This window comes from Cetorhinus maximus, chromosome 3 (genome assembly GCF_964194155.1).
Source record: "Cetorhinus maximus chromosome 3, sCetMax3.hap1.1, whole genome shotgun sequence".
NCBI classification, from domain to species: domain Eukaryota; kingdom Metazoa; phylum Chordata; class Chondrichthyes; order Lamniformes; family Cetorhinidae; genus Cetorhinus; species Cetorhinus maximus.
In genome coordinates this window covers 104,039,059-104,066,054 of record NC_135881.1, presented here as the reverse complement: position 1 = coordinate 104,066,054, position 26,996 = coordinate 104,039,059, and the positions used below count along the sequence as shown (strand labels likewise).

The window sequence follows — 26,996 nt, the reverse complement described above, 5'->3', positions numbered from 1 at the left end:
TCTCTGCTACACTCACTCCCAAGGCTAATTAAAAGGTTTGGCACCCAGACCTGCTCAGTGCTCCAGATGTGCTCCAACCAGGGTTTGTATTGCTTGAGGATGACTCCTACTGGACTGGAGCAATAATTGATAGGGAGTTCAATATATCAATTGCTATTCCAAGGAAATTAGGTTATGCTCCAGATAGCCAGAAGGAAATAGATGCAGTGAGCTCAGGCCATGTAGATTTACAATGACATTTGTGGCAGGGTAATGGCAGTGCAACACCCACCTAATATTTGTTTTCAAACGTTGAAAATAAATTACAATATTTAGTTGCATAAGAAATGTAGGGAATTGCTAGATATGAAAAGACCCAGTCCATCTAGTCCAGTTTCTACCATCCTGGTGGTCATGTGTTACAAAATAATCGAGTGGTTGACTTAATCACAGCAATTTCTCTCTATCAATTAGTCTACAAGAGCTCTACCACCACCAGCCTTACACTTGATATATATACTTCAAGCAAACCAAAATAGAAATACCAGAGGAAAATATCATTTACTTTCAAAGCAAAATTGTTGCACAGCAAAACAGAATTTAAAAAATACTTAGTTTTGGGCTTGTTAATGAACATTACTGCAATATTGCTTCCTAAACAATATCTTTTTAAAAAAATTATTAATAAAGCCCTGTATCTTGCTACTCAGAATTTTAACCAAAAGGATATAATGCAGGGTGTACCATAAAGATTTTAGCTGTGGGTCGTCATCTCCAGCCAGCAAGTGATTTCTCCACACTTGCTCTGTGTCAAGTCCGTATCTTGATAATGCCCGCTGCCTCATTTTCGTAGCAACATCTTTCTCTCCAGAACTAGCTTCTCCTTCTTCACTGCAGTTATACAAGTGTCTACCACAAGCCCACATCAGAGAAGTAGTTGGACTCCAAGCCAATGATATTCGCTCAAAGACAGTGAAGTCTGACATCAATCTGTTAGGTGTCACCACAACCATGCGGTTCTGATTTGTTGGATGCCAAGCAAATGAAGCAATGTAGTTTTCACATGGCTGCACACTCCTTTCTATTATGGTGGGCTCAGTTTCATCGCCAATAGGTGTTGGGGTATGCTGCATATCATACAGGCGAATTATGTTACTATCGCGCGTCAACGTAGCTAGTAAACCAGTTCTAGTTGGACACCAAGCCACTTTTGTTAATGGTTTTGGTTGCTCCGTCAATGTCAACACTGGCTTTTCAAATTTCCTTAGGTCCCAGATTGCTACTTGACCTTCAAAGAAAGATGCTACACGATCATGGAAGTGAGGGTCAACAGTTACACCCTGAACAGCTTTTGTATTGACAAAAATTTTTTGGCTGGTGTTTCTCAAGTCAAAAATTGCAAGATTGCGATGCATGCCCGCCAGCAGCAGCTTTTGGTCTCTTGGGAGCCAGCAAAGGGAGAGACTTGCATCATTTTGGCCTAGTTCATACAAAGGCTTTGTTACAACAAGGCCAGCATCTGTATCACCAGCAGAAAGTCGAACTTTCTCTGCTGGGACTGCTATCTCTGGTGTATATTTGCTGCTGATATCCCAGATGAGTACTGAGAAATCTGCTCTGTGTTTGTCCAGTCCAGCAGCAAGCCAATTGCTGTCCACAGGATTCCAAGCTAACGTATTACACTGACGGGCATGTTTAGGAACAAATTCCTTTCCTATCAAATCTCTGCATTTAGAATTGCGATCTTGACCTAGGCTAGTAAGGACAACCCGTCCATTGGCTTGACCAACAGCAAGTAAGCACTCTGGGTCATACTTAGGATACCAAGCCACGCATTTCATATAAGGGGTGTCGGAGTTAATTGCTAGCAGTGTGGCAGTGGTGTCCTCTGAAAGTCTCAAAGAACCAGCTTTAGCTTCAAAAGTTCCTACTGATTCTGTACGATAGAGGCAAAGTTCAGAGTCACAAACAACAAATCTGTCCACATGATGAGGAGCCCAAAGGATGTCAGGTTTTGACCCACTCATATTTACTACCAGATCACGAGGATTCTCCCCAAATATTTTACATCAGTTGATCAGCTTGATTGAAGGGAGACAAACACACAAACCTCAGTTTGTAACATTATGAATCTGAGAAAAAAAAAGAGAATTGCTTTCGATTATTACAATTGATAACTGGTTTCTTAGTTGTAGATAGCTCAAGATTAAGAATGATGTGTTCACCTTTTAGCACAGAGACAACTATTTGTGTAACATTGAATTACAATCTTAGAGCTACAACGATATATATTTGAAGTTTTTGCACCTCTATTGCTTTAGGGAAGTTGGAGGCTTGTATGTGACATAGCTAAGTTATTAAAGAACATTTTTAGGCCCTCCCGTATCTACCGAAATAGATCACAAGTTAGTTAAGAATAGATTTCAGCAGAATGGCAGGGCAACATCATCATAAATTTTTATTTTGAAGATTAAGAATTGGCGCAGTAGACAATGTTAATTGATCCTATCTCACCTGTCATAATAATGTTACTTTTACAAAAACCTTGCATGCACATCACATCCTGTCTATTCAATGAAATTGTATGTCATATTTGGCGGGGGGGGGGGAAGAGAGAGAGAGAGAGAGAGAGCACTGAACAAACAATTTAAGGGGACTGCTGGAAGACAGACCTTGGCGGGGGGAGGTACGGCGTGCAAATGTACACAAATCTTTGAAGGTCACAGGACAAGTTAAGAGGCCTGCTAAAAAAAAAATCATGTAGGATCTTTGGTTTTATATGCAGAAGCAGACAGCACAATAGACAAAATTATGCTAAGTCTTTATAAAACACTGGTGAGGCCCCAGCTGGATACTGCGTCCAATTTTGGGCATTAAAAGCTTTAGGAAGAATGTCAAGGCCTTGGAGAGGGTGCAAAGCGAGATTTACTAGAATGGTACAAAATATATGTGGAACTTCAATTACATAGAGACTAGAGGAGCTAGGATTGTCCTCTTTAGAATAAGAAAAAAGTTAAGGGCAGGTTTAATAGAGATGTCCAAAAGTATGAATTGGAGGAAACGACTTAAGGTAACTGCCTAGAGTCAGAGGCGAGATGAAAAGAACAGAACCCAAATTAAAATGAGGAAACATGTCTATCTCAACATAAACTTTCAAGGTATAATGATCTAGTTGGTATTGCACTCAAACAGCAACCCATAGATTGGGAATTCAAATCCACCACAGCAAGTTGAAACTGAATTTAACAAGTTTAGCACTGAAAACTAACAAAAGCTGTGGCATTTTGTAAAAGCCCAACTGGTTCACTAATAACCCCTTTAAATTAATCACCAGTTTCTTTCAAATTATCTCTTAACAGTTTGTTTTTTTTTAATTAAACAACTTTTCCACTGTTCATAGGATTTATGTTAAATGTAAACAGAATGCAAGGCTACAAATAAATGGAGCTGTGTTTCCCCCCTCTCACGTATTCAGTTTTAAAAAAGTGATAAAAAAATTTGAAATTTTCCCTCTAGCTCTGCATAAAACGTTGAAAAACTGTCAAGGAGATATTACTGGAAGTTGATGTGAATCATTTTGGCACTTGAGCCGATAAAATGCCACTGATGCACCCAGAGAAATTAAACATGCTGCAAACACAAGACAATAGGATATGCTTTCCACTAGCAGAATACTTTTGCCAAGAGCAGTGTCAAGTCCAATGCAAGGTTGAGAGAGTGGAACATTCAAATTAAAAAGTTTTAATAAGAATACCAAGGACACAAAAAGGGAATTCAATAGACATTTCACAGAAACAATTAAATGTAATTTTCAATGTCTTATTTTACATTTCAGATTTTGGCTTCTGATGGAATAAAAGCAGACATTTTATTTTATTTAAAATGTTCTCAGTTATTCAACTGGTTCATTTTCTGTTTTATTTATTGCTAAGTCCTCCCAACAGTAAATGATTATTGTGTGGGCCTTAGTTGTTTCTCATTAATAGTTTTCTGGCTGCTTTCTTCAGTTTTGATCTACATGTTGTCTAGCTCTTTTAATTTTAGTTTATTGCAGTTTTGCTTTGAGCCACCCTCATACAGGACGACTGAAGCCTCCTCAGAGACGTGATGATGTCAAAATGGCTAATTGCAATGAACAGCAAAGAAATGCACTCGGTTATATCACTGTAACAAGATGAAAGCGTGCTTTGAATATGAACATCTAAACCATATGCATGATGGAATAAAGAAGGTGCTTCAAGTCAAGACAATTGCTCTACTCAAATCCCTTAATATAACTATCACTGTCACAAACAGACATAATGCTGGGTAGAATACCATCATGTGAAGCAACTGTTTCAAAAGCAGTATTAAGTGAGATCCCCAGACTCCAAACCATCATTGAGGAAGCCAATACAGGGGAACCTACCAATCAGTTTGAAAAGTGTGACAACCTTTGACCCAGAAGCAGTACAGTAAGGAAAATGTGTAATTTCTTTACATGTCTGTGGAATCTATAATTGTTTTTAAGAATGTTTGAAAAGGACTTAAGAGTTTGTATCAATTGTAAAAGGGGTCAATTGTAATTTTCTTAATTATTAAATACTGGTCCATGTGACATGGCGACCCTTGACCTGAAAGCAGTAACAACTGGTTTGAAAGCTTCTTGAAACAATTATTGGGGGATAGAATTAATAGTCACATGGAAAACATGGGTTGATTAGGAAGGGCCAACACAGATTTCTAACGGGGAAAAGAGTGTTTTCCACTTGGAGTTTTTTGAAGAGGTAACAGAGGGGGCTGATTAGGACAATGCTGTTGATATGGTGTACATGGACTTTCAAAAGGCATTCAATACAATGCCACACAACAGACTTGAGAGAAAAGTTATAGCTCATGGAATAAAGGGGACAGTAGCAACGTAGATACAAAATTGACTGAGTAATAGCAAATAGGATATTTTTTGAGCTGGAGGAAGGTTTGTAGTGGAGGAATTTCCTTGAGGTTGGTATTGGGACCCTTACTTTTCCTGATATATATTAATGATCTAGAACTTGGTGTGCAGGGGACAATTTCAAAGTTTGCAGATGATACAAAACTCAGAAGCATTGTAAACTGTGAGGAAGACAGTATTGAACTTCAAAAGGACATAGGCAAGTTGGAGGGGTTTGCAGATAGGTGGCAGATGAAGTTCAATGCGGAGAAAAGTGTGAGGTGTTTAATTTTGGTAGGAAGAACATGGAGAGACAATATAAAATAATGGGTACAATTCTTAAGGGTGTGCAGGAGCAGAGGGACCTGGGTGTATATGTGCATAGATCATTGAAGATGGCAGGACAGTGGAGTGAGCAGTTAATAAAGCATATGGTATCCTGGGCTTTATTAATTGGGGCATAGAGTACAAGAGCAAGGAGGTTATGCTGTGCTTATATAAGACACTAGTTAAACCTCAGTTGGAGTAGTGTGTACAGTTCTGGACGCCACACTGTAGGAAGGATGTGAACCCAGAAGAGGTTTACAAGGATGGTTCCATGGATGAGAAACTTCAGTTATGAGGATAGATTGGAGAGGTTGGGGCTGTCCTTCTTGAAGAGGAGAAGGCGAAGGAGAGAGGTGTTCAAAATCATGAGGGGGCTGGATAGAATAGATAGGGTGAAACTTTTCCCGGTTGTAAAAGGATTGGGAACAAGAGGGCAAAGATTTAAAGTGATTTGCAAAAGAAGCAAATCTGATGTGAGGAAAAAACTACCAAGTCATGATGCTCATTTGGAGAGCTGGTGCAGACATGATGGGGCGAATGGCCTCCTTCTATGCCGTAACATTCTGTGAACTGGAAGGCAAGATACAAAAAAAAGTTGTGTGGCCAGACAAAGAAGACAAAGAAACTACTGCTGTAAAGACAAAGGAGAGCAGGGGTATAACCAGGGAAGGCATGTTTACAAGGAGCTGAGTGTTAAAAAAGACAGAAAACTGAAGACAGGGTTAGAGCAGAGATTGTGAATGAGACAATTCTACAGCTATGCTTCAGTTTTGCCAGAGCCAACCACACCGTTTAATGAGGTTTATTAAAGGAGTCAGATAAAAGAAGTCTCTGGGATATCTATGCCATCAAAGCTTTGTGAGCCTAGCTAAGGGGGTTCTATAGGAGTGTGCCGTTTGGGTGATGACTGTCACCGGGATCATTGATTGGATTTAGTCCTTGTCATCTGCAATGGTAGCTCCATCAAGTAAGTAAAAGATCCTACATTCTGGAGACAGAGTTGGAAAGATAGCAAGATTGCATGTGATGGCACATTTGTGCAGGGAGTAATATGAATGCTTGTAATCTTTTAATGTAATCTTTATTGTATCTGCTATTCCATGTGTAATTTGTAGTTCGTACTGACCTTAATTTGCCTATTATTTCATGTTTAATTTATGTGGATTCAGATTCATATTAAAGTAAAAGCTACAAAAAGTGGAACCTTGTTGGTAATTTCTTCATTTGATTGGGTGGGTGGTCATTTGGCAAATTTGGCTATCTTGGCTTACGGATCCACTTCCCCTATGGGGACCATAACAAAAGGCAAATTGCTTCCTTAGCATCAGGAAAACTTTCAAAAATCTGGTCAACAGGAGGATGATTTTTCTAATTGTTGAGATGACTGCCTCCCAGTCTGATTTGATCTTTGCATGATGGTATGAAGGCTGCAATCCAGAACAATGGTGATCAATCAGATAGCTTTGAAATCTACACACTGGTGTGAAAACCCATTACTGTAAAGTAGCAGCAAAAAGAAAAATATAATACCCATCTAATGTGGAAAGTATATCTTTACAAGATCAGATGGAAAACTCTCATATTTGTTACAGTTCAATATTTAAAAAGAGAAATCTGAATACCTAGTAACATAAATCAATAGAACTACGCCACGAGATTTAACGTTTTCCAACAAAAACATTATATTTAAAAGAATTAAACAAAACAAGTAATCTTAACAGCATAAGTTATAACTATGTATGTTATGCAAAAGAGTTTTCCTCTTACTCTCCCCCACTTCCCAAACATTTTCCTTATAAGACACATCAATCCTAATGTTATTTACTTCTATAGGAACCACCCAAAAGTATGCCAGAGTCCTCTAGAAACTACTTCAGTCCCCCTCAGTTCCAGCTATTCTCAGAAGCAAAACTTTAATTTACCATGTCTTGACTATGGATGCCTCAGTTCCTTCTTGTGGTTACTTCCTCAATACTTCAAAGCTAATCTGTGGGTTGCTTTCTTTTACCACAAGACTCTTATGAGGACCACTGTAGATTTGTTCCACTTGCTGCAAGTTAAAAAAAAATCTTCCAATTTCTGTTCCCTCATGAAATGGCCAGCCAGCAGGTTGAGGATACAAATTCAGTTTCAGGCATCACTTAGTTAACAACTTTTTATAAAAATCTTCAAAATGTTGTTGCTAATCAGGTACCCATTTTTATTGACATTAATACTCGTACATTTGAGTGTCAGTGACTTCAATGTCCATCACCAAGGGTCGCTCAGTAGCACTACTGACCAAGCCCGAATGGACATAGCTGCTAGACTGGGTCTGTGGCAGGTGGTGAGGGAACCAACAAGAGGGAAAAACATACTTGACCTCATCCTCACCACCCTGCCTGCCACAGATGCATATGCCCATGGCAATATCAGTAGGACTGATCACCGCACAGTCCTTGTGGGAACGAAGTTCCAACTTCACACTGAGGAAACCCTCCATCCTGTTGTATGGCACCACCACCGTGCTAAATGGGATAGATTTTGAACAGAGCTAGCAATTCAAGACTGGGCAACAATGAGGTGCTGTGCACCATCAGCAGCAGCAGAATTGTACTCTTAACACAATCTGTAACCTCATGGCCTGGCATATCCCCCATTCTACCATTACCAACAAGCCAGGGGATCAACCCTGGTTCAATGAAGAGTGTAGGAGGGCATTCCAGGATCAGCACCAGGCGTACCAAAAAATAGGTGCCAACCTAGTGAAGCTACAACACAGGAGTACGTGCGTGCCAAACAGCATAAGCAGCAAGTGATAGACACGGCTGAGCGATTCTACAACCAACAGAATCAGATCTAAGCTCTGTAGTCCTGCTACATCCCGTTGTGAATGGTAGTGGACAATTAAACAACTCATTGGAGGCGGCTCCACAAACATCCCCATCCTCAATGATGGGAGAGCCCAGCACACCTGTGCAAAGGACAAAGCTGAAGCATTTGCAACAACCTTCAGTCAGAAATGCCAAGTGGGTGATCCATCTCAGCCTCCTCCGGAGGTCCCCAGCATCACAGATGTCAGTCTTCAGCTGATTCGAGTCACTTCATGTGATATCAAGAAATGGCTGAAGGCACTGGATATTGTGAAGGCTATAGGCCCTGACAATATTACAGCAATAGTACTGACGACTCGTGCTCCAGAATTTGCCACACCCCTAGCCAAGCTGTTCCAGCACAGCTACAACATTGGCATCTACCCAGCAATGAAAATTACACAGGCATGTCCTGTCCATAAAAAGCAGGACAAATCCAACCTCACCAATTCTAGTCCCAGCAGTCTACTCTTGATCATCAAAAGTGGTGGAAGGGGTCATCAACTGTGCTATTAAGCTGCACTTATCAGCAATACCCTGCCCACTGATGCTCAGTTTGGGTTCCGCCAGGGCATCAGCTCCTGACCACATTACAGCCTTGGTTCAGATATGGTCAAAAAAGATGAACTCCAGAGGCGAGGAGAGAGTGATTGCCCTAGACGTCAAGACCGCATTTGATCGAGTGCGGCATCAAGGAGTCCTAACAAAACTGGAGTCAATGGGAATCTAGGGGAAAACTCACCACTGGCTGGAATCATACCTAGTACAAAGGAAGATGGTTGTGGTTGGTGAAGGGCAATCATCTCAGTCCAGAACATCAGTGCAGGAGTTCCTCAGGCTGTGTCCTAAACCCAACCATCTTCAGCTGCTTCATCAATGACCTTCTTTCCATCAGAAGGTCAGAAGTGGAGATGTTCACTGATGATTGCACAATGTTCAGTCCCATTCACAGTTCCTCAGATAATGAAGCAATCCGTGTCCATATGCAGCAAGGTCTGGGCAAAATTCAGGCTTGGCAGTTAAGTAATATTTATGTCACACAAGTGCCAGGCAATAACCATCTCCGATAAGCTGCACTCTTTCTTAACCATCACCCTTGACATTAAATGACATTTCCATTGCTAAATCTCCACTGTCGACATCCTGGGGGTTACCACTGACCAGAAACTTAACTGGACCAGCCATATAAATACTGTGGATACAAGAGCAGGTCAGAAGCTGGGAATTCAGTGGTGAGTAACTCACCTCCTGACTCTCCAAAGCCTGTCCACCATCTACAAGGCACAAGTTAGGAGTGTGTTGGAATACTCCCCACTTGCTTAGATGAGTGCAGCTCCCACAACACTCAAGAAGCATGACACTATCCAGGACAAAGCAGCCGGCTTGACTGGCACCACATCCACAAACATTCACTTCCTCCAGGCAGAGGAAACAGGGGCTAGTAGCAAATGGGACCATAGTACAGAAAAACGTGTGTAAAAAGGCAAGTCTAAAAGGCACTGTATCTGAATGCACAGAGTATTCTCAGTAAGGTAGATGAATTAACAGCCCAAATAGATGTAAACGGGTACAATATGATTGTGGTTATGGAGACATGGCTGCAGGGTGACCAAGGCTGGGAACTAAATATCCAAGGATATTCGATATTTAGGAAGGGCAGGCAAAAAGGAAAAGGAGGTGGCATGGCATTGTTAGTTAAGGATGAAATCAGTGCAAGAGAGAGGATATTGGCTCAGAAAATCTAGTTGTATAATCAGTCTGGGTGGAGCTAAGCAGCGACAAGGGGCAGAAAACATTAGTGGGAGTTGTCTATAGGCCTCCAAACAGTAGTGGTAAGGTAGGGGACGGTATTAAACAGGAAATTAGGGATGCATGTAACAAGGGTGCTATAGTGATCACGGGTGACTTTAATCTACATATAGACTGGACAAATCAAATTAGCAATAATACTGTGGCAGATGAATTCGAGTGTGTATGAGATGGTTTTTTTTAGACCAGTACGTCAAGAAACCAACTAGAGAACAAGGTATCCTAGATTTGGTTTTGTGCAGCGAGAAGAGGTTAATTAATCATCTTGTTTTGCGGGGTCCTTTCGGGAACAGTGACCATAACCCGATAAAATTCTGCCTTAGGTTGGAATGCGAAGTAGTCCAATCTGAAACCAGGGTCCTAAATCTAAACAAAGGAAACTTCGAAGGCATGAGGTGTGATTGGCCAAGATAGATTGGGGGACTTCATTAAGGGGCATGACGGTGGATAGACAATGGCTAATAGTTAAGGAACAAATGTATGCATTGCATTCTTTTCCAGCACAAAAACATCGCAAGAAAAGTGGCGCAACAATGGCTAACAAAAGAAATTAAGGATAGTATTAGATCCAAAGAGGAGTCATATAAAGTTGCTAGAAAAAATAGCAAGCCTGAGAATTGGGAGCAGTTTAGAATTCAGCAAAGAAGGACCAAGAGATTGATTAAGAGGAGAAAAATAGAGTATGAGAGTAAACTGGCAAGGAACATAAAAGAGGACTGTAAAAGCTTCTATAAGTACGCAAGAAGAAAAAAATTGAAGACAAATGTAGGTCCCTTACAGTCTGAAACAGGAAAATTTATAATAAAAAAAATGAGGGAATGGCAGAGCAATTAAACAACTACTTTAGTTGTCTCCACGGAAGAAGACAAATAACTTTCCAGAAATGCTAGGGAATCTAGAGAGGAGGAGGAATTGAAAGAAATAAGTGTTACTAAAAAAAAAGGTGGAGAAATTATTGGGGCTGAAAGCCAATAAATCCCCATGGCCTGATAATCTACATCCCAGCACACTAAAGGTGGTCATGGAAATAATGGATGCATTGGTTGTCATCTTCCAAAACTCAATAGATATTGGAACAGTCCAGGCGGATTGATGGGTGGCAAATGTAATCCACTATTTTAAGGAGGCGGGGGGGGGGGGGCGGAGTGAAACACAGGGAATTGCAGGCTGGTTAACCTAACATTAGCAGGGAAAATGCTGGAGTCTATTATAAAAGAATGTGATAACAGGACACTTAGAAAATATCAACAAGGTTAGACAATGTCAACATGGATTTATGAAATGGAAGTCATGTTTGACAAACCTACTAGAGATTTTTTGATGATATAACTAGCAGAATAGATAAGGGAGAACCAGTGGATGTGGTGCATTTGGATTTTCAGAAAGCTTTTGATAAAGTCCCACATAAAAGAGATTAGTGTGCAAAATTAAAGCACTGGGATTGGGGGTAATATATTGGCATAGATTGAGAACTGGTTAGCAGGCAGGGAACAGAGTAGGAATAAATGGGTCTTTTTCAGAACGGCAGGCAGTGACCAGTGGGGTACCACAGGGATCAATGCTTGGGCCCCAGATATTCGCAATATGTCAAATGATTTGGATGAGGGAACCAAATGTAATATTTCCAAGTTTGCTGACGACACAAAACTAGGTGGGAATGCGGGTGGTGAGGAGGATGTTAAGAGGCTTCAAGGTGACATAGACAAGTTGAGTGAGTGGGCAAAAACATGGCAGATGCAGTAGGAAGTGGATAAGTGTCAAGTTATCCACTTCGACAGGAAAAACAGAACGGCAGGGTATTATTTAAATAAATAGTGATAGATTGGGAAATGTTGATGTATAAAGGGATCTGGGTGTCCTTGTACACCAATTACTGAAAGCAAGCATGCAGGTGCAGTAAGCGGTTAAGGCGGGAAATGGTATGTTCGCCTTCATTGCAAGAGGATTTGAGTACAGAAGCAAGGATGTCTTACTGCAGTTGTACAAGGCCTTGGTGAGACCACATCTGGAGTAGTGTGTGCTCTTTTGGTCTCCTTCCCCAAGAATGGCAAATATATCCTTAGAGGGAGTGCAGCAAAGGTTCACCAGACTGATTCCTGGGATGGCAGGGTTGTCGTATGAGGAGAGATTGGGCCGACTAGGCCTCTATTCACTGGAGTTTAGAAGAAAGAGGGGGAATTTCATTGGCATGTATAAAATTCTGACAGGGCTGGACAGGCTAAATGCAGGGATGATGTTTCCTCTGGCTGGGGGGTTTAAAACAAGGGGTCACAATATCAGGATATGGGTAGGCCATTTAGGACTGAGATGAGGAGGAACTTCTCCACTCAGAGGTTGGTGAATCTGTGGAATTCTCTACCACAGAGGGCTGTGGAGGCCAAGTCACTGAACATATTTAAGAAGGAAATAGATTTCTAGACTCGAAAAGGCAGCATTAAGGGGTATGGGGAGAGCAGGAGTATGGCATTGATCAGCCATGATCATAGTGAATGGCGGAGCAGGCTCAAAGGACCGAATGACTTACTCTTGCTTCTTATTTTCTATGCACATCACCTAGGAGGATCCTCGACGTATAGATATCGCGACAGTGTCTGAAGACAAAGTCGCCGCCTGGGTGCAAAGACACACCAGCACCTGAAAGCCCTAGCAGGAGACTCAGCACTGCGGCAGAGATCCATTGTGCCATCTGGTCCCATAAGAAAACAATGAACTTTTTTGTATCTTGGCAACAAACTGGGAGAGGAAGGATCACAGTGACAAACTGGCACCACAGAATAAATGCTGCCATTTGATTTATGACCAGCTTTCAACCCTGCAGGACAGCACGCTGAGCAGTCCTGTCCAGCGCCCTAGGAATGGTGACCTTGGCCTCTAGCTCTTGCCAGTTTGCCAACCAGGCACACCATAAATCGGCTCAGTGCCCTCTGAATCTGAGACCAGGCATCAGTTGCAGGCCAGCAGTCCTAAGAACTGCTTACAGATCCCCTGCCTTTTTTGCTACAAGTATAAATGGGGAGCCGCAATACAGGCCCTGGGGGAAATCGGATACTCGGCAGGGCTAAGATGGATTCCCAGGTAGAAGAGGTAGATAGTGCTCCAGGCAAAAGGCCTGGAGTTCCTCTGGCAGAGTCTTGCCACCACTACCTCAGCAAGAGTCTAGGACATTTCTTCCAATTGACACTGACAGAGCACGCCATCCAGTAGGCTTGTGGGCACTCACACATTCTTATAAATCAAGATCGTAAGCACGAGGAGAGGATGACCTTGGCACCCATCCTGTGCAGAAAGAGTCCGGTAAATCTCCTCCACAAGAGGCACAAGAATGTCTCCATGTATATAACTGACTGGTTATGCGACCCTGCTGATGCACTCTGCTCCTTAAGAGAGGCTGGCGGTGGGGGGTCAGAGAACTGTTAACTTTAATCAGAAAAACGCAACAACTAACAGAAGTCAAACCCAGAGGACAAAATACAAAATACATCCTGAAACCAAATACCTGCTGAGTCCCAAATAAGTATTTACAAATAAGTAACCCACACTGTCAAACATCTTCTGATCCAGGGACAGACCAGCCTAGAAGCACATAGGACTGGTCAAGGTAGGTGTCCGCTCATCTTGGCACCATGCTGGCCCAAGTAGCCCTAGCAAAGATCTTGTAGCCTGTACTAAGGAACAAGCAGGACAATAAAGGCATTGCAGAAAGAGCAAAGCATCTCTCCATTCGTCAGACATTCCTCAGAACCCACACGTAGTCACCTCTCCAGGACATTCTAGCATTTCCTGTGGAACTCCACTGGCAGTCCCAGGGACTTTCCCCATAAAAGCCAGCTCTGCCAGGCCAAACAGAGCTGCACAGCACTCTCCAGGCTGACATTCAACAGGCCCTCCCAAAAGAAATAGTGCAAGCATCCTCACTGGACAGACCAAGAGAACAGAGCACCATAATATGCTCAGTGCCCTCTGAATCAGAGGTCAGGTATCCGTTGTCAGCCAGTAGTCCCAAGAGCTACTTACAGACCCCTGCCTTTTTTACTGCAAGTATAAGGGGGGAGTCATAATGCAGGTCCTCGGGAATTGGATCCACTATGTCACAAATGTACCTCAAGACACAGCAGAGTGCAGGCCCCTCAAAACACCCTTCTTCTCTTCATGCACCTTTCACAGGGTTGAGTCTTCGACAACGTGCCTGGACAGGACTCCATAATCGAGCATTTCCTGTTCGAACTGCTCGACACTGACCTTCAGCTTCCTGGTCGACATCCTTGCATACTCCTGATGAAGACGTGAATGTGAGCCTTGCCCACATTCTACTATAGCCTCAAGGAGGGAACCCTTACCCTAATCCCATTCTCCTACTTCCTTCTCCAGGTAGCCCAGAATCAGCAGCTCGTCCCAGAACATCTCATCCTCCAGCAGAAGATGATTTAAAATGCCAGTATACACACCCCGCACACGCATGAAACAGAACCAGCTCTGCTCACACCAGGCAACGGTCCAAGCACAGCACTGGCCGCAAGTCACGTATGCTGAAGAAACATAAAGGCAATTGATTCTGGAACCTCCTTCTTCAGAGCTCATGGGAGGGAAAGCACTGCAATCAGGGTGGAGATTCCACCAGACATCAACCAAATCGTAGGACTCAGCAGAATGGTCCCTCGCCTCAAGGATACAGTTGAAATCTGCCCACCCCCACACCCGAGGGTGATGCACTTGCCAGGGACAATGGAGCCAAGATGAGCAGACACTTCAAAGAAGTGCACACACTCACTCGGTGAAGCAGCATGTCCTCTAGCTGGATGGTGAGATAAAGCAAGCAACTTGGCACAGGCTCCCTGATCTCCAGCTGAAAACATAAGGCCAACAAGATAGCTACCCTGCCTAAATTGGAAATGAGGTGGCTCATGAAGACCCCTCTTTGCCACTCCAGGAGCCGCACAGCCTTGTCGTCTGGAACAATGTGGGTTTCCTGTAGGAAGCACACCACAAGCTCCTTAAGGAAGAGAGTAAGAAGTTAAGAAATCTATCATACGATTTTCTGCGGCTATCGATGTCGACTTGACCTGGGTTATGATTGTACTCAAGGTAAGAGTAGAGTGCAACCATCTCCTACACCTTACTGTGTAGAGGAAGTGGGAGTCACTTGTGATCCTCCACTTCCTCAGCAGCCCAGGAATGTCATCAGCTGGCACAGCTCAAGTTGGCACACATCCCTGCTCAGGCTCACGGCTTTTACAGGAGAGCAGACGGACCTGACAAGCAGCACCAGCTCCAACCACTGGTCAAGGGTCAAGTGGACCTTGTCACAATGACTCAAGTTATTGATCCCACAGGGGGGAAAATGAGGGGAGACTCAGTTGGGGGGGGGGGGGGTGGTACAAGGGCATCTATTGCTTCACTGGCGATGAACTTTAAACCATCCACGGTGCTCTCTACCAAGCCACCATCCTTCTCCAAGTCATCACCCTTAGTGCTCAACCCACCCACCACACAGGGTTCAGCAGACAGCCCAGGTGCATCTTTGTCATGCCTCTGTCACCATCCCACCCCCAAGGTCAACAGCAGAGAGGTCCTCCCTGGACACCAGCATTGGTTTGGGAGCACCTCAGGCATCAAGTTGTATAGTAACACAGGAGAACTTGACCCCAAGTACCCACAGCGCCAATGTCAAGAATGAAGGAAGGGGCCCACCACTTCCCCATTCAGCAACCCGGCAAGTGGGTCTTCTTACTTCTCCTTTCAAGGAGCAGTGCCTCCTCCTCCTTTTTTGGAGGGGTGTGGTGGAAGAGATGTCTGCAGAGCCAGAGGTCTCAACATCGCCACCCCCCTTCCCAAACCCACCCCGCTTCCAACCCCCTCTGTCACACCCAATCCTGGCTGTGGAAAGTGAATGCTCCACCAAAGCAGGTGCTGTCTTAGTCTCAGTCATGGGCATAGGATCACTCGTGCATTAGCTTGCACTATCTGGGAGGCTGAGCCTTCTGTCCATGCAGACAACACTCATCCATGCCGGCAGTAACAGCAATGTTGTCACCAATTCTGACTTCACACCCAAGGTTTCGGACGCAGGAAAAAAATGGGGGCTGTGGGGGAAAAGAGCTGGTGGTGCTAGCCTCAGCTGTTTCAGCCACCACAATTGAAATATCTATATCTCCTTTGCAAACCTATTACCAATTAGATGCCCTAATTGAAAGGGGCACTACTGACCCACTGTAACAAAAAACAAACTTAATAAATTAAAATGTCAATCCCAGAGTTGATAATGCACTTCAGTCACAGAAGGCTTCAAGCATACCATTGGACAGCACGCCCTCCCTCTCCAGGGACACCCAGTTGCAGACCTAATCACAGCAGAGAGGCAGGCATTCAGGCCAAACGACACCCTCAACCACCCACTGCCAGGACCTGTCAATGGCCAGGGCATAAATGAATTCCCAGTTAATGCTCACCATTTGCCTACAATTAAATATATGGCTAACAAGCATTTCCTCTTTTGACCACAGATTGGTGCTAGATCTTGCACACGGTCTGGAGGAAGTCCTTCTGGTTCATGCTTAGAACTTCTGAACCACAGAACTGTTTTGACACATCTTTTATGCTATAAGCTTCACAGAATTATTATTGTGCAAAAGGAGGCCATTTGGCTCATCGTGTCTGTACCGGCTCTCTGAGCATTTTAGCTTAGTGCCAATCTCCTGCCTTTCCCCGTAACCCTGCACATTGTTTCTATTTAAATAATCATCCAACACCCTCTTGAATGCCTCAATTGAACCTGCCTTTACCACATTTCCAGGCAGTACATTCCAAACCCCAACTACTCGCTGTGTGAAAAAGTTTCTCGCTTCACATTTGCTTCTTTTGTAAAACACTTAAAACTGTGCCCTCTGGTTCTCGATCCATTTACGAACAGGAACAGTTTCTCCTTATCTACTCTGTCCAGACCCCTCATGATCTTGAAAACTTCTATTTAAGTTTCCTCTTAGCCTTCTCCTCTCCACGGAAAACAGTTTCAACTTCTCCAATCTTTCTCCATAACTGAAGTGTCTCACCCCTGGAACCATTCTCGTAAGCCTCTTCTGCACTCTCTCCACAATGTTCACATTCTTTCTAGAGTGTGGTACCCAAAACTGTCATAATACTCCAGCTGAGGTCTAACCAATGTCTTCTATAAGTTCATCATAACCTCCCTGTCCTTGTGCTCTATGCCCCTATTAATGAAGCCTAGAATACTGTGTGCTTTAGTAACAACTCTCTCTACCTTTAATGATCTATGTACATATACACCCAGGTCTCTCTGCTCCTGCACACCCTTTAAAATAATACCCTTTATTTCATACTGTCTCTCCATGTTCTTTGTACCAAACTGTATCACCTCACACTTCTCCCCATTGAACTTCATCTGCTACCTATCTACCCACTCCACCAAAGTGTCAAAGTCCTTTTGAAGTTCTACACTGTCTTCCTCACAGTTTACAAGTCTCCCAAGTTTTGTGTCGTCCACAAACTTTGAAATTTCCCCTTGCACACCAAGATCTAGGTCATTTACATACATCAGGAAAAGCAAGAATCCCAATACCGACCCCTGGGAAACTCCAATACAAACATTTTTCCAGCCCAAAAAATACCCATTAACCATTATTCTGTTTCCTATCCCTCAGCCAATTTTGTATCCACGCTGCCACTGTCCCTTTTATTCCATGGCTTATAACTTTCCTCACAAGTCTGTTGAGTGTCTGTTGAGTATAGAACACCTTTTGGAAGTCCACGTACACCACATCAACGGCCTTGACCTCATCAACTATCTCCGTTACCTCTTCAAAAAACTCCAGCAAGTTAGTTAGACACAATTATCCTTTAACAAATCCATGCTCACTCTTCCGAATCAATCCACATTTTTCCATGTGACTATTAATTCTACCCCAAATAATTGGTTCTATAAGTTTTCCCACCACTGAAGTTAAACTAACTGGTCTGTAATTGCAGGGCAGATCTTTACAACCTTTTTGAACAATGGTGTAATGTTTGGAATTCTCCAGTCCTCCAGCACCTCCCCTGAATCCAGGGAACATTGATAGACTGTTGCCAGTGCCTCTACAATTTCCACTCTCACTTCCTTCAATATTCTTGGCTGCATCTCATCCAGTCCCGGTGCCTTATTAACTTCAAGTGCCGACAGCTTATCCAAGACCTCCTCATCAATTTTAAACCCTTCTATTGACTGAGTTTCCTCCTCTGTCACCATGTCCTGGGCAGCATCTGCCCAGCTTGGTGTGTATTCTGAAGAGTAGAAACAATCAACAACTGGTACAGTGCCCCATCTAGAATTCAACCGATACTTTTGAGATTCTTGGGCTACCAAAAAAACGGTAATGCCAAGGCAGTTTACCCATCTCATATTTACCAAAAGACTTGCTTTTATACAGAGCTTTTCACGACCACCGGACAGCGCACATTTCTTTGCAGCCAATGAAGTACTTAAGTGTAGTCACTGCTTTATAAAAAAAAAAGGGGAGGAAAGTACAATACCTTGAAAATACCAGCCTGCAAGATAAATTTAACAATCGGCCTGCTTTTTTTTTACGAGTTCCGCATGAGGCTATAAAAAAGGAAAGTCCATGAATGTGCTTCACTATTCGATAAGTTTTCAGCACACTCTGCTGCTGAGAGATCTGGAATAAAGCCACAGCTTTTCCTGTTGGGTTCGAGTCATTTAGCGTGAGTTAAGGGGGAATGAGAGACACGGCCCTGCCCACGCATCATTCATGCTGCGCTGTGATCCCCGGCGTTGAGGCACAGGCCTAGAGCCCAACAGGCGGCGACTGCGGCTTAAACCTCGGCATCCAGCAGCCCTTCCACTGCCCGGGCCGGCACTCGATTTCCCGCAAGCCTGGGGCCTGAATGAACCATCATCACCAACAGCGTCCTATCGGCCGCACTCACACCGAATCCCTTTCAGCACTCGATAACTGGCGCCCAGGCACAGGCCAAAGCCCCGAAACTCACCCACCGCCTCCCCGCTACCTGGAGCGTTAACACCGGCCCCGGCCCATCAGTGCTAACGGCGCATGCGCGGCCTTCCTCCCCTCCCCTCCCCGCGGGCACCGTGTTTATTCACGTGACCGCTGACGTCAACGAACCTCAGCCCCGCGCGCCCGCTTTCAGCAGGGAGGCACGTGACGGCTGATGGCCAGATTAAGGGACAGCTAATGCTAAAAGTAATGTGTTCAGTCAAATTGCAAATACATTTATAGATCACACTATTTTAAAGCAAAATTAGGGACTCCATCCTGACTTGGAAATATATCGCCGTTCCTTCACTGTCACTGGGTCAAAATCCTGGAACTCCCTCGTAACGGCACTGTGGGTGTACCTACACCCCAGGGACTGCAGCGGCTCAAGAAGGCAGCTCACCACCACCTTCTCAAGGGTCATTAAGGATGGGCAATAAATGCTGGCCCAGCCAGCAAAGCCCACATCCCATAAATTAATAAAAAATAGGGTGACACAGTACATGAGAGATCTCCAATATGTAGATTGCCCAGATTACACATGATGTCAGGGTTGCAATGTACAGTAGATATTTGTTTTTATAACTGTAAGCCTCAAGTAAATTTGTGATCTTATCCTGTGGGAAGATTCAGGGGAAGTTTCAGATTAAGATTCAGATTAATGGGGAGGCGGTAGTGGCATTGCCACTGGGCTGGATTTCCAGAGACCCAGGGTATTGTTCTGGAGACCCAGGTTCAAATCCTGCCATGGCAGATGGTGAATTCAATAAAAATCTGGAATTAAAAGCCTGATGACGACCATGAAACCATTGTTGATTGTTGTAAAAACCCATCTGGTTCACTCATGTCCTTTACGGAAGGAAATCTGCCATCTTTACCTGGTCTGGCCTACATGTGGCTCCAGACCCACAGCAATGTGGTTGACTCTTAAAATGCCCTCTGAACAAGGGAAATTAGGGATGGGCAATAAATGCCGGCCTGGCCAGTGATGCCTACATACCGTGAACAAACAAATATAATAAAAAACTTATCCAACCCCACCACACTTTAGAGAATACAAAAAAGGAGCAGGAAGATTCCCTGAGAGACTAAAAATCTATCTCAGCCTTAAATATACTCAACAATGGAGCATCCACAATGCCCGACAGTAGATAATTCTAAAGATTCACAACCCTTTGAGTGAAAATATTTCTCCTCATCTCAGTAAGAAATGATAAACCCCTTATCATGAGACTGTATTCCCATGGTTTGGATTCCCCAGCCTCTGTGTCTACCCTGTCAAGCCCTTTTGAAAATTTGTATATTTCAATGAGATCACTTCTGACTCTTCTAAACTTTGGAAAATATCATCCCAATTTACTTAGCCTCTCATTTGTTTATTTTAAATATTTATTATATCCAACAGATTTCATTGAACAATTCACTTAATTACATTCTTTCACACAATTATCTTAGCATTGCTGAAAAAAGAGACATGCTATCAAAGCTTTTCATCTTGCACTCATCAGGAAATCTCCCAACAGTAAAGGGAGAAAAACAATGCTCTCTGCATGAGAAGAGAGTGTTGATTGGTTGGCAAGTGGACTCTGATTGGTAGAGGTGTTGCAATGGAGAATGCAGCATGGAACAGTTAACTTCCTAACTTTGTTCAAATTCAAACCAAGCAGGTCGACTCTGATTGGTCAAGGCATTGCCGTGGGAAATGAACCAGGAATGGCTGTTCCTTAAACTTTTGTTTAGTTAAAAAAAGGCACAATGTGTGGAAATGTTCCTTCTGTCTGCAAAGGACGGGCCCTCTCTGTGAATATATGTGGCTTCTAGCATGCATATGTGAGCCATACTGCGAGCCCAACTGACAACCTTAAATTGGTCTTCAGTGTAATTCTTTGCACAATCAGGATTGTTTAGCAAGTGTTGTCCAATCGTGAATCACATCTAATGCTCGACACAATGTTTTGACATTTACAAGCACGGGCTTTTTGGGTACGGTAAGTACTTTGCTCGTTGCAAACAGGCCAAAGGGATTATTCGATACAATCTGTCAATCATTGGAATAAACGGCCTATATACCTGGCATCACACCGACACTGAAATTCATATACCACATTCCTCATTTGTGTGGTAGGCAGAACATCTTTTATGGCTTGATGGCAGCATCCTGTTAGCAGAGAATACCACTCATATTGCTATTGAATAGTAACAGCATGCAATGGCTAGCTTCACCTGTTGCTCAAATTTTTGAGACACCTTACCCTTCCAGGGTATACTGGGCACTTTTCGAAAAGTTGCAGCCTTAGGTGCATTGATGAGTTTGCGCGGTATACCACCAGTCATGATCTGATCACAGTAGCTATTATCCCGCAGTATGTCTGGGTTGGCCTTGAGATATTGCAACATTAGTAGACATTTGTATTGCATGTGAAAATCGGCCATTACTTTAATTAACAATTTTAATCCCACAAATATGAAACACAAATACCTAAATTCACATAAAATTATGATACTGAAAAACTATTTGACAAAAAATATTTATTTTCACAATTATCTTACTTTCATCTGCTTTACTTGGCTTGACTCTGGTTTAATTGGATTTACAACTTTACTATATAATTTCCACCAATCATTCTCTTCATCCTCAGTGCCACTTTCAAAACCTCAGGATCAAAATCTACATCTACACCTATTTCCACAATATTTGTTAATACTCTGAATATTTCATCTTCAGTGTCAAAGGCAACATCTGTAGTATCACTTTCTATATCTCAGTGTCACTGTTGCATTTTCATTGTTTGTTGAAACATTAAATATTTAATGATAGACCACATTAGAAGTTCCTCCTTCTTGAGCCAAAATAAAGAGATTTCTTGGTAATCCTACTCAGCCGTTGTATTTTCTAATGTTTTTCAAGACGTATTTTGATTTTGTTGCTGTTCCCATAAGAAGAACATTCAGGCAGTTGAATCACTTAAGAATGGCAATCATACTTTACCATTTATGCATTACATTGAAGGTGACTCTTATGTCCACTTTTTTGCACCATAATATTGACATATTCTGATATACTGCAAATATTATATTCTGGGTCTGACTCAAATATTATAAGGATTATAAATGAAAGCTTTCTTAAAGTGTGGTCTCTTACTTATAGCACTGGATCTCCTTACATTCTGTCAATTTCTAACAGCTTTTTACCTTTTTGTACTAGCCTCTTCATCTTCCCTTGCTCTGCATGCCGCTTGTTGCTTTCCCTTCCAAGTTATAACGTGTAGTGTCTTGAACATAACTTAAATTAAACAAGTAGAATATGAGAAATAAAACAAGTTAAATATGAAAGGAAGTTGGGAATTTATGATGTAAATTTGTTGCAATCTTTCTTTGAATATACATGTCTGCTTTACACATTTACAGGGTTATAGTGTCAGCAGAGACACAGTGTAGGCTGGGCATCAGAATCCCCTGATAGGAGGCCAAAGCCCTCCCCCAGGTGGGGCTGGTTAGATATCAACTCCTACAACATGCCACTTGGTCCAACATATCATCCCACCAAATTTAGCTGAGATTGGCCCAAGGACTTGGAGGCGAAAGACAGACAGGCATTTCACTTTTATTTATATATAAATGTATTTTCCAGCAGCTGCATTAATTTGCTGTTTTTGTCACATTATATTGGACATGGAATACTAATTATAAGTAATCTTGATTCATTATCATCACATAGATTGGCATTTACTGGCTCCATACTTCAGCCTCTGAACAACCACTTCTGAACCAATACTATTCAAATTCAAGAGAACAACTTCCATGTATAGAAAATGTGTGGCTGGTCAATAGACTACTGCATTGAGTGTGTGTTAAGCAATATGCTTTATTATTCATACAATTATATACACACTCAAAGATATTTGCTGAAATAGGTGTTTCGGCCACTGATGTTATAACTAACACATTTTAAGTGAAATAAAGTTCTGTCATGCTGTACTTGTGGATATCAGTGGTCTTAGAGCGTAAGGTCCACTGATGCCTCCATGAACTGGTAATTCAAGTCAATTGATGGCATTCATTCTTTTTCAGACATCTTGTCAGATTTTTTGCAATGAGAAACCATATTCTCAGAAGTCTTTTGTGTTCAGTTTTTTGTGCATTAACCTTTATTTTTGAGAACCCTCCTTTTTTTTTAGTTTCTGGCAGCTGTATGTGCTGTTCTTCTGATACAATGTCGGAGGAAGTTCCTTGCAATCCCTCTTCACCAATGGAAGCAGCCAGCTTTTTGTCATTGTGGTATTGTGTAGAACATGGTGAGTTACAAAAATTCTTGAGACTCTCAGTGGGCTATATTTTGCGAGCTCTGTCAAATTTATCCAAGCACCTTAGGTGGAAATTCAGGATTCCAAATGGTCTGAGTGTTTGTAGAGACTCTTTTAGGAGTTAATTCCCTGTTAGTTGCAGAGAGTGAGCAATTATTGCTGGATTGTGCCTAACATCACCAACGCTGCTGGAATTTGTGGGCATCCCATTGGCATGGACCAGCTGAGTGCTCTCACACTATAGGCACGTCACTAGATCTTTGGAACTTGCCTGCCCCATATCCATGGAAACCTGCCTAATTGTCCACCATAGACATTGCCAAGTGCTCAAACCCCTAAGCAAGAAGATCAATTTGCATAAATTTTTTAAAAATATTTTTCTTGTGGGTTCAGGTAATTTGCCACGTCTTGACCACACTGGTGGGGCCACGTCCATTCATCTTGTCTACCGGCTGCTAATGTTGAGGTTCTGTATTTAGCTTAGGGGAACTTAGCTTAGGGAATCTGCAACCCTGGTTATCATTTTCCTTGCTGTAGAAGTTGGAGTGGGAGGGACCAGAGGTTTTTCTCCTACAAAGCACCCAGAAATGTTAAAGACATGACACGCACACGCGCATACGTACACACACACACACACACACACACACATGGTGAGAAACATATAGGGCTGAATTTTCCCAGAATTGCACTAAGCGCAATAGCGGGTGGGTAAAATGGAATCCTACCCGCCAATGAAAATGGCGGGTTTTCACGCCGTATCTTCCCGAGCCCGCCTCATTATTTATTCACTCCTGCGAAACACGTCGTTTCCATGGCGGGCGGGCTCTCATTCACCCACTCGCCATCACCTCGCTTTTACATTATACCGGCCGCTATCCTTAAAAGGCAGCCACCAGCAAAGCGCTCATCGCCACCAGCTCACCACTGCTGCACGGGAGACATGGTCAGCAAAGGCAAAAATACTGCAGCCCCCGCTTCAACGACAGGTCGCTCGAGCGACTGCTGGATGCCATGGAAGCCTGCCGGGATGTGGTCTACACCTGCTCTGGCCGCAGGATGGGTAGCAATGTCACCAACCCGGCTTGGGAGGTGGTGGAAGTGGTGGTCGGGGCCAACACCCTGCAGAGGAGGACAGCCACCCAGTGCCGCAAAAAGATGAATAATCTCCTCCGTTCCACCAGGGTAAGTCACTCTTTTCATCACTCCCAACCCACACACTCACAAACCCATTACACACCCACAGGGCCCTCGCCCACTGCCAGTTCAAAAGGCATCACCATTCACTCCTTCACACACACCATCGTTGTCCTCATCCCATCCATGGGACCATTCACCACCCACTCAGGCCAGGCATACTTATCGTCTGGCCCGGCAGACATTCTGATACACTCTCCCCATCTCTATCCATGCAGGACAAACTGGCTCACAGCAGGAGGGAAGGATCGCAGACAGATGGAGGGACGCCGGAATTCAAAGTTCTCACAGAATTTGAAAACAGAGCCACCCAGCTGGCCGGCGATGACTGGGGCCGGTCCTGTGCTTACGGTGAGGTCGGCGCTGCTCTACAAGCGAGGATCCAGCAGTGCAACATTCATCAGACAAGCATACCGTGAGTGATGTGTCCTGTTTCACAGGCCACTGCCACGCACTAATTATCTCCCCTTGCTTTCACAGGCACAGGAAGCAGCAGACGGACCCAGAGTCCATGACCTAGAGTCTCCAAGCAAGCTCAGAAGAAGCCTACGAAGAAGAATCTGAAGGCACCCTCCCTGAAGACCCGTCACAGTGCTCACCCACACCCTTCACCAGCGAGGAGACACACACCCCGGTGGGACCTAGCTTTAAGGTAGCCTCGGGACCACAATCTGATGAGCACATCGCACTTCCTGATCCACAGTGGGTGGAGGCAGGGACTTCCCTGGTCCCCGGCATTCAGAGGACTGCCGGAGGCCAGAAATTTGCTGAGTCCAAGTCAGATGAGGAGCCTCTGGACTCGGTCATGTCACAGTTGCTGGAGCTGCAAAGGCAAGCTCGGGAACAAGACAGGAAGGGATGTCCACTGCACTCCTCAGATTGCAAGGCACAATGGAGGAGTCTGTCTATCTTCAGGCCGAGGTGATAGCGCTGACATTGCAACGCACTGAGGTCAACACTGGCAGGATGGCGGCTGCCATGGAGATCTTGGTACAGGACTTCACTCCTGCACTGCTGCGCAGGCTTAGCTCCATCGCCATATGATGCCATATCTGGCCTCCAACAGTGTGTACGCGAGAGGGGAGCTGGGCAGCTCAATCTCACTCCAGCTACCCCTCCCAGTCACAGAGTCAGCCAGGGGCCCTCGGGCACCCACAGGGAGGAGGATCAGCAGGTGCACGCTCAGGGGCCATCCACCCAGGTGACTCTGGGAGTGATCGGCCCATCTGACTCCCGTCTTCCTGTGACCTCTGCAGATCCAACTTCTTAGGCCGAGGAGGATGCCACTGCCACACAGAATTACCCCGAAAGCAGGCCAGAGTCCTCTAAGTCTTGTACCTCCAGAGCTCACCTGCCAAATTCATCACAGACAGGGCTTCACAGTCAGCAGGGTGCCTCTACCTCCACTGTGGATGTCTGGGGAGCACCAAGATATAGCAGCAGGGTTAGGATAGTTAAGGAGAATTAATTGCAAAGCCTGAGCACGGGTGATAATCACTTGTATACAATGTTCACTATTATCAATAAACTCCCAAGAATGTCTCCCTGCCTGTGGCTCCTTGTTCTGATGAGCAGTGTTCTTGTCACTCAGAGGTGAAACCTTTCTGCACAAGATAAAGGCAGATGAATCAGTCCAGGGCCTCTTCCTGTGCTCTGGGAGGCCTTCAGATTACAGTGATAGTCCAGCCTCACACTGCCTGGAAACATTACTGATGCCTGCACCTCAGCATTGCTGCCAGAATGTAGTGGACAGGTGCCACAGAGTTCCCTCATGCTCTGTGTGTGCTCTCAGCACCTTTAATCTGCGACTAGTGATGCTGTGCACCAACTCCTGAAGGGCTGAGGTGCTGAAGGCTGACACAGCGTCAGATGCATCTAAAGTTTCATGGCTGCGGCTCTGAGTTGGCTCTAATCATGGAACGCAAGCGAGCTTCCCTCGGCCAGACAGGAGTCAGACATTCTCAGATGTCATGTAAAGATTTATGGAGTGTCCTCACTGCATGTTGTCATCATCCTCCTGCGATCGAGTGACAACGAGGGCCTCCACTGGAGCATTCTCTCAAAAGGTATTGCCGCTGAGATAAGCCAGATTGGAGTCAAACGTTCACAACTGTGATGTGAGGATCTACGGGGACACCTCACTGCATGTCGTCATCATCCTCCACAAATCTGGCAGCTATGAGGGCCTCCCGAGTGCGCCTGCCTTGCCTAGCCCGTGCGAGAGCCTCATCCCCGTCATCGTCACCACCGAGGGCCCCTCACCATCATCCCCATCAGCGTCCTCCTCATCGGAGGAGACATGCAGCTCCTCCATCTCCTCCTCAGCCAGCTCCTCGCCCCGTAGCAGCACCAGGTTGTAAAGGGTGCAGCGTGACACCCTCTGCGGAATGTATTGCGGGGCTCCACCAGGCATCGGAACCACATCTTCAGCATCCCGATGGTCTGCTCCACCAAGTTGCGAGCTGCTGCATGACCCTTATTATAGCGCCGCTCTGCTGCAGTCTGAGGCCACCGCACGGCCTCTGGGGTAGCCCTTGTCCCCAAGGAGCCAACCCTGCAGCTTCTGTGCGCCCTGGAAGATTGCAGGGACTGTGATTGGCTCAGGATGTAGGCG

At 44.2% G+C, this 26,996-nt stretch overlaps 1 protein-coding gene across 4 annotated transcripts in view; it reads right to left on the bottom strand.

The window, feature by feature from the left end:
* mios (missing oocyte, meiosis regulator, homolog (Drosophila)) overlaps nt 1-18,946 on the bottom strand; it is a 68,716-nt gene extending 49,770 nt beyond the window's left edge. For 2 of the 4 annotated variants that reach the window (XM_078538788.1, XM_078538791.1), the window contains exons 1-2: nt 18,880-18,946; nt 710-2,111 (exon numbers count right to left, since the gene is read on the bottom strand). In XM_078538788.1, the coding sequence (XP_078394914.1) occupies nt 710-2,006 (1,297 nt within the window). In that variant the 5' untranslated portion in view covers nt 2,007-2,111; nt 18,880-18,946. Of the gene's footprint in view, nt 1-709; nt 2,112-17,843; nt 17,864-18,402 lie in introns of those variants that run through there. The other 2 variants (XM_078538789.1, XM_078538790.1) reach the window with 2 other exon arrangements.
* Between the last annotated feature and the right edge of the window lie 8,050 nt (nt 18,947-26,996).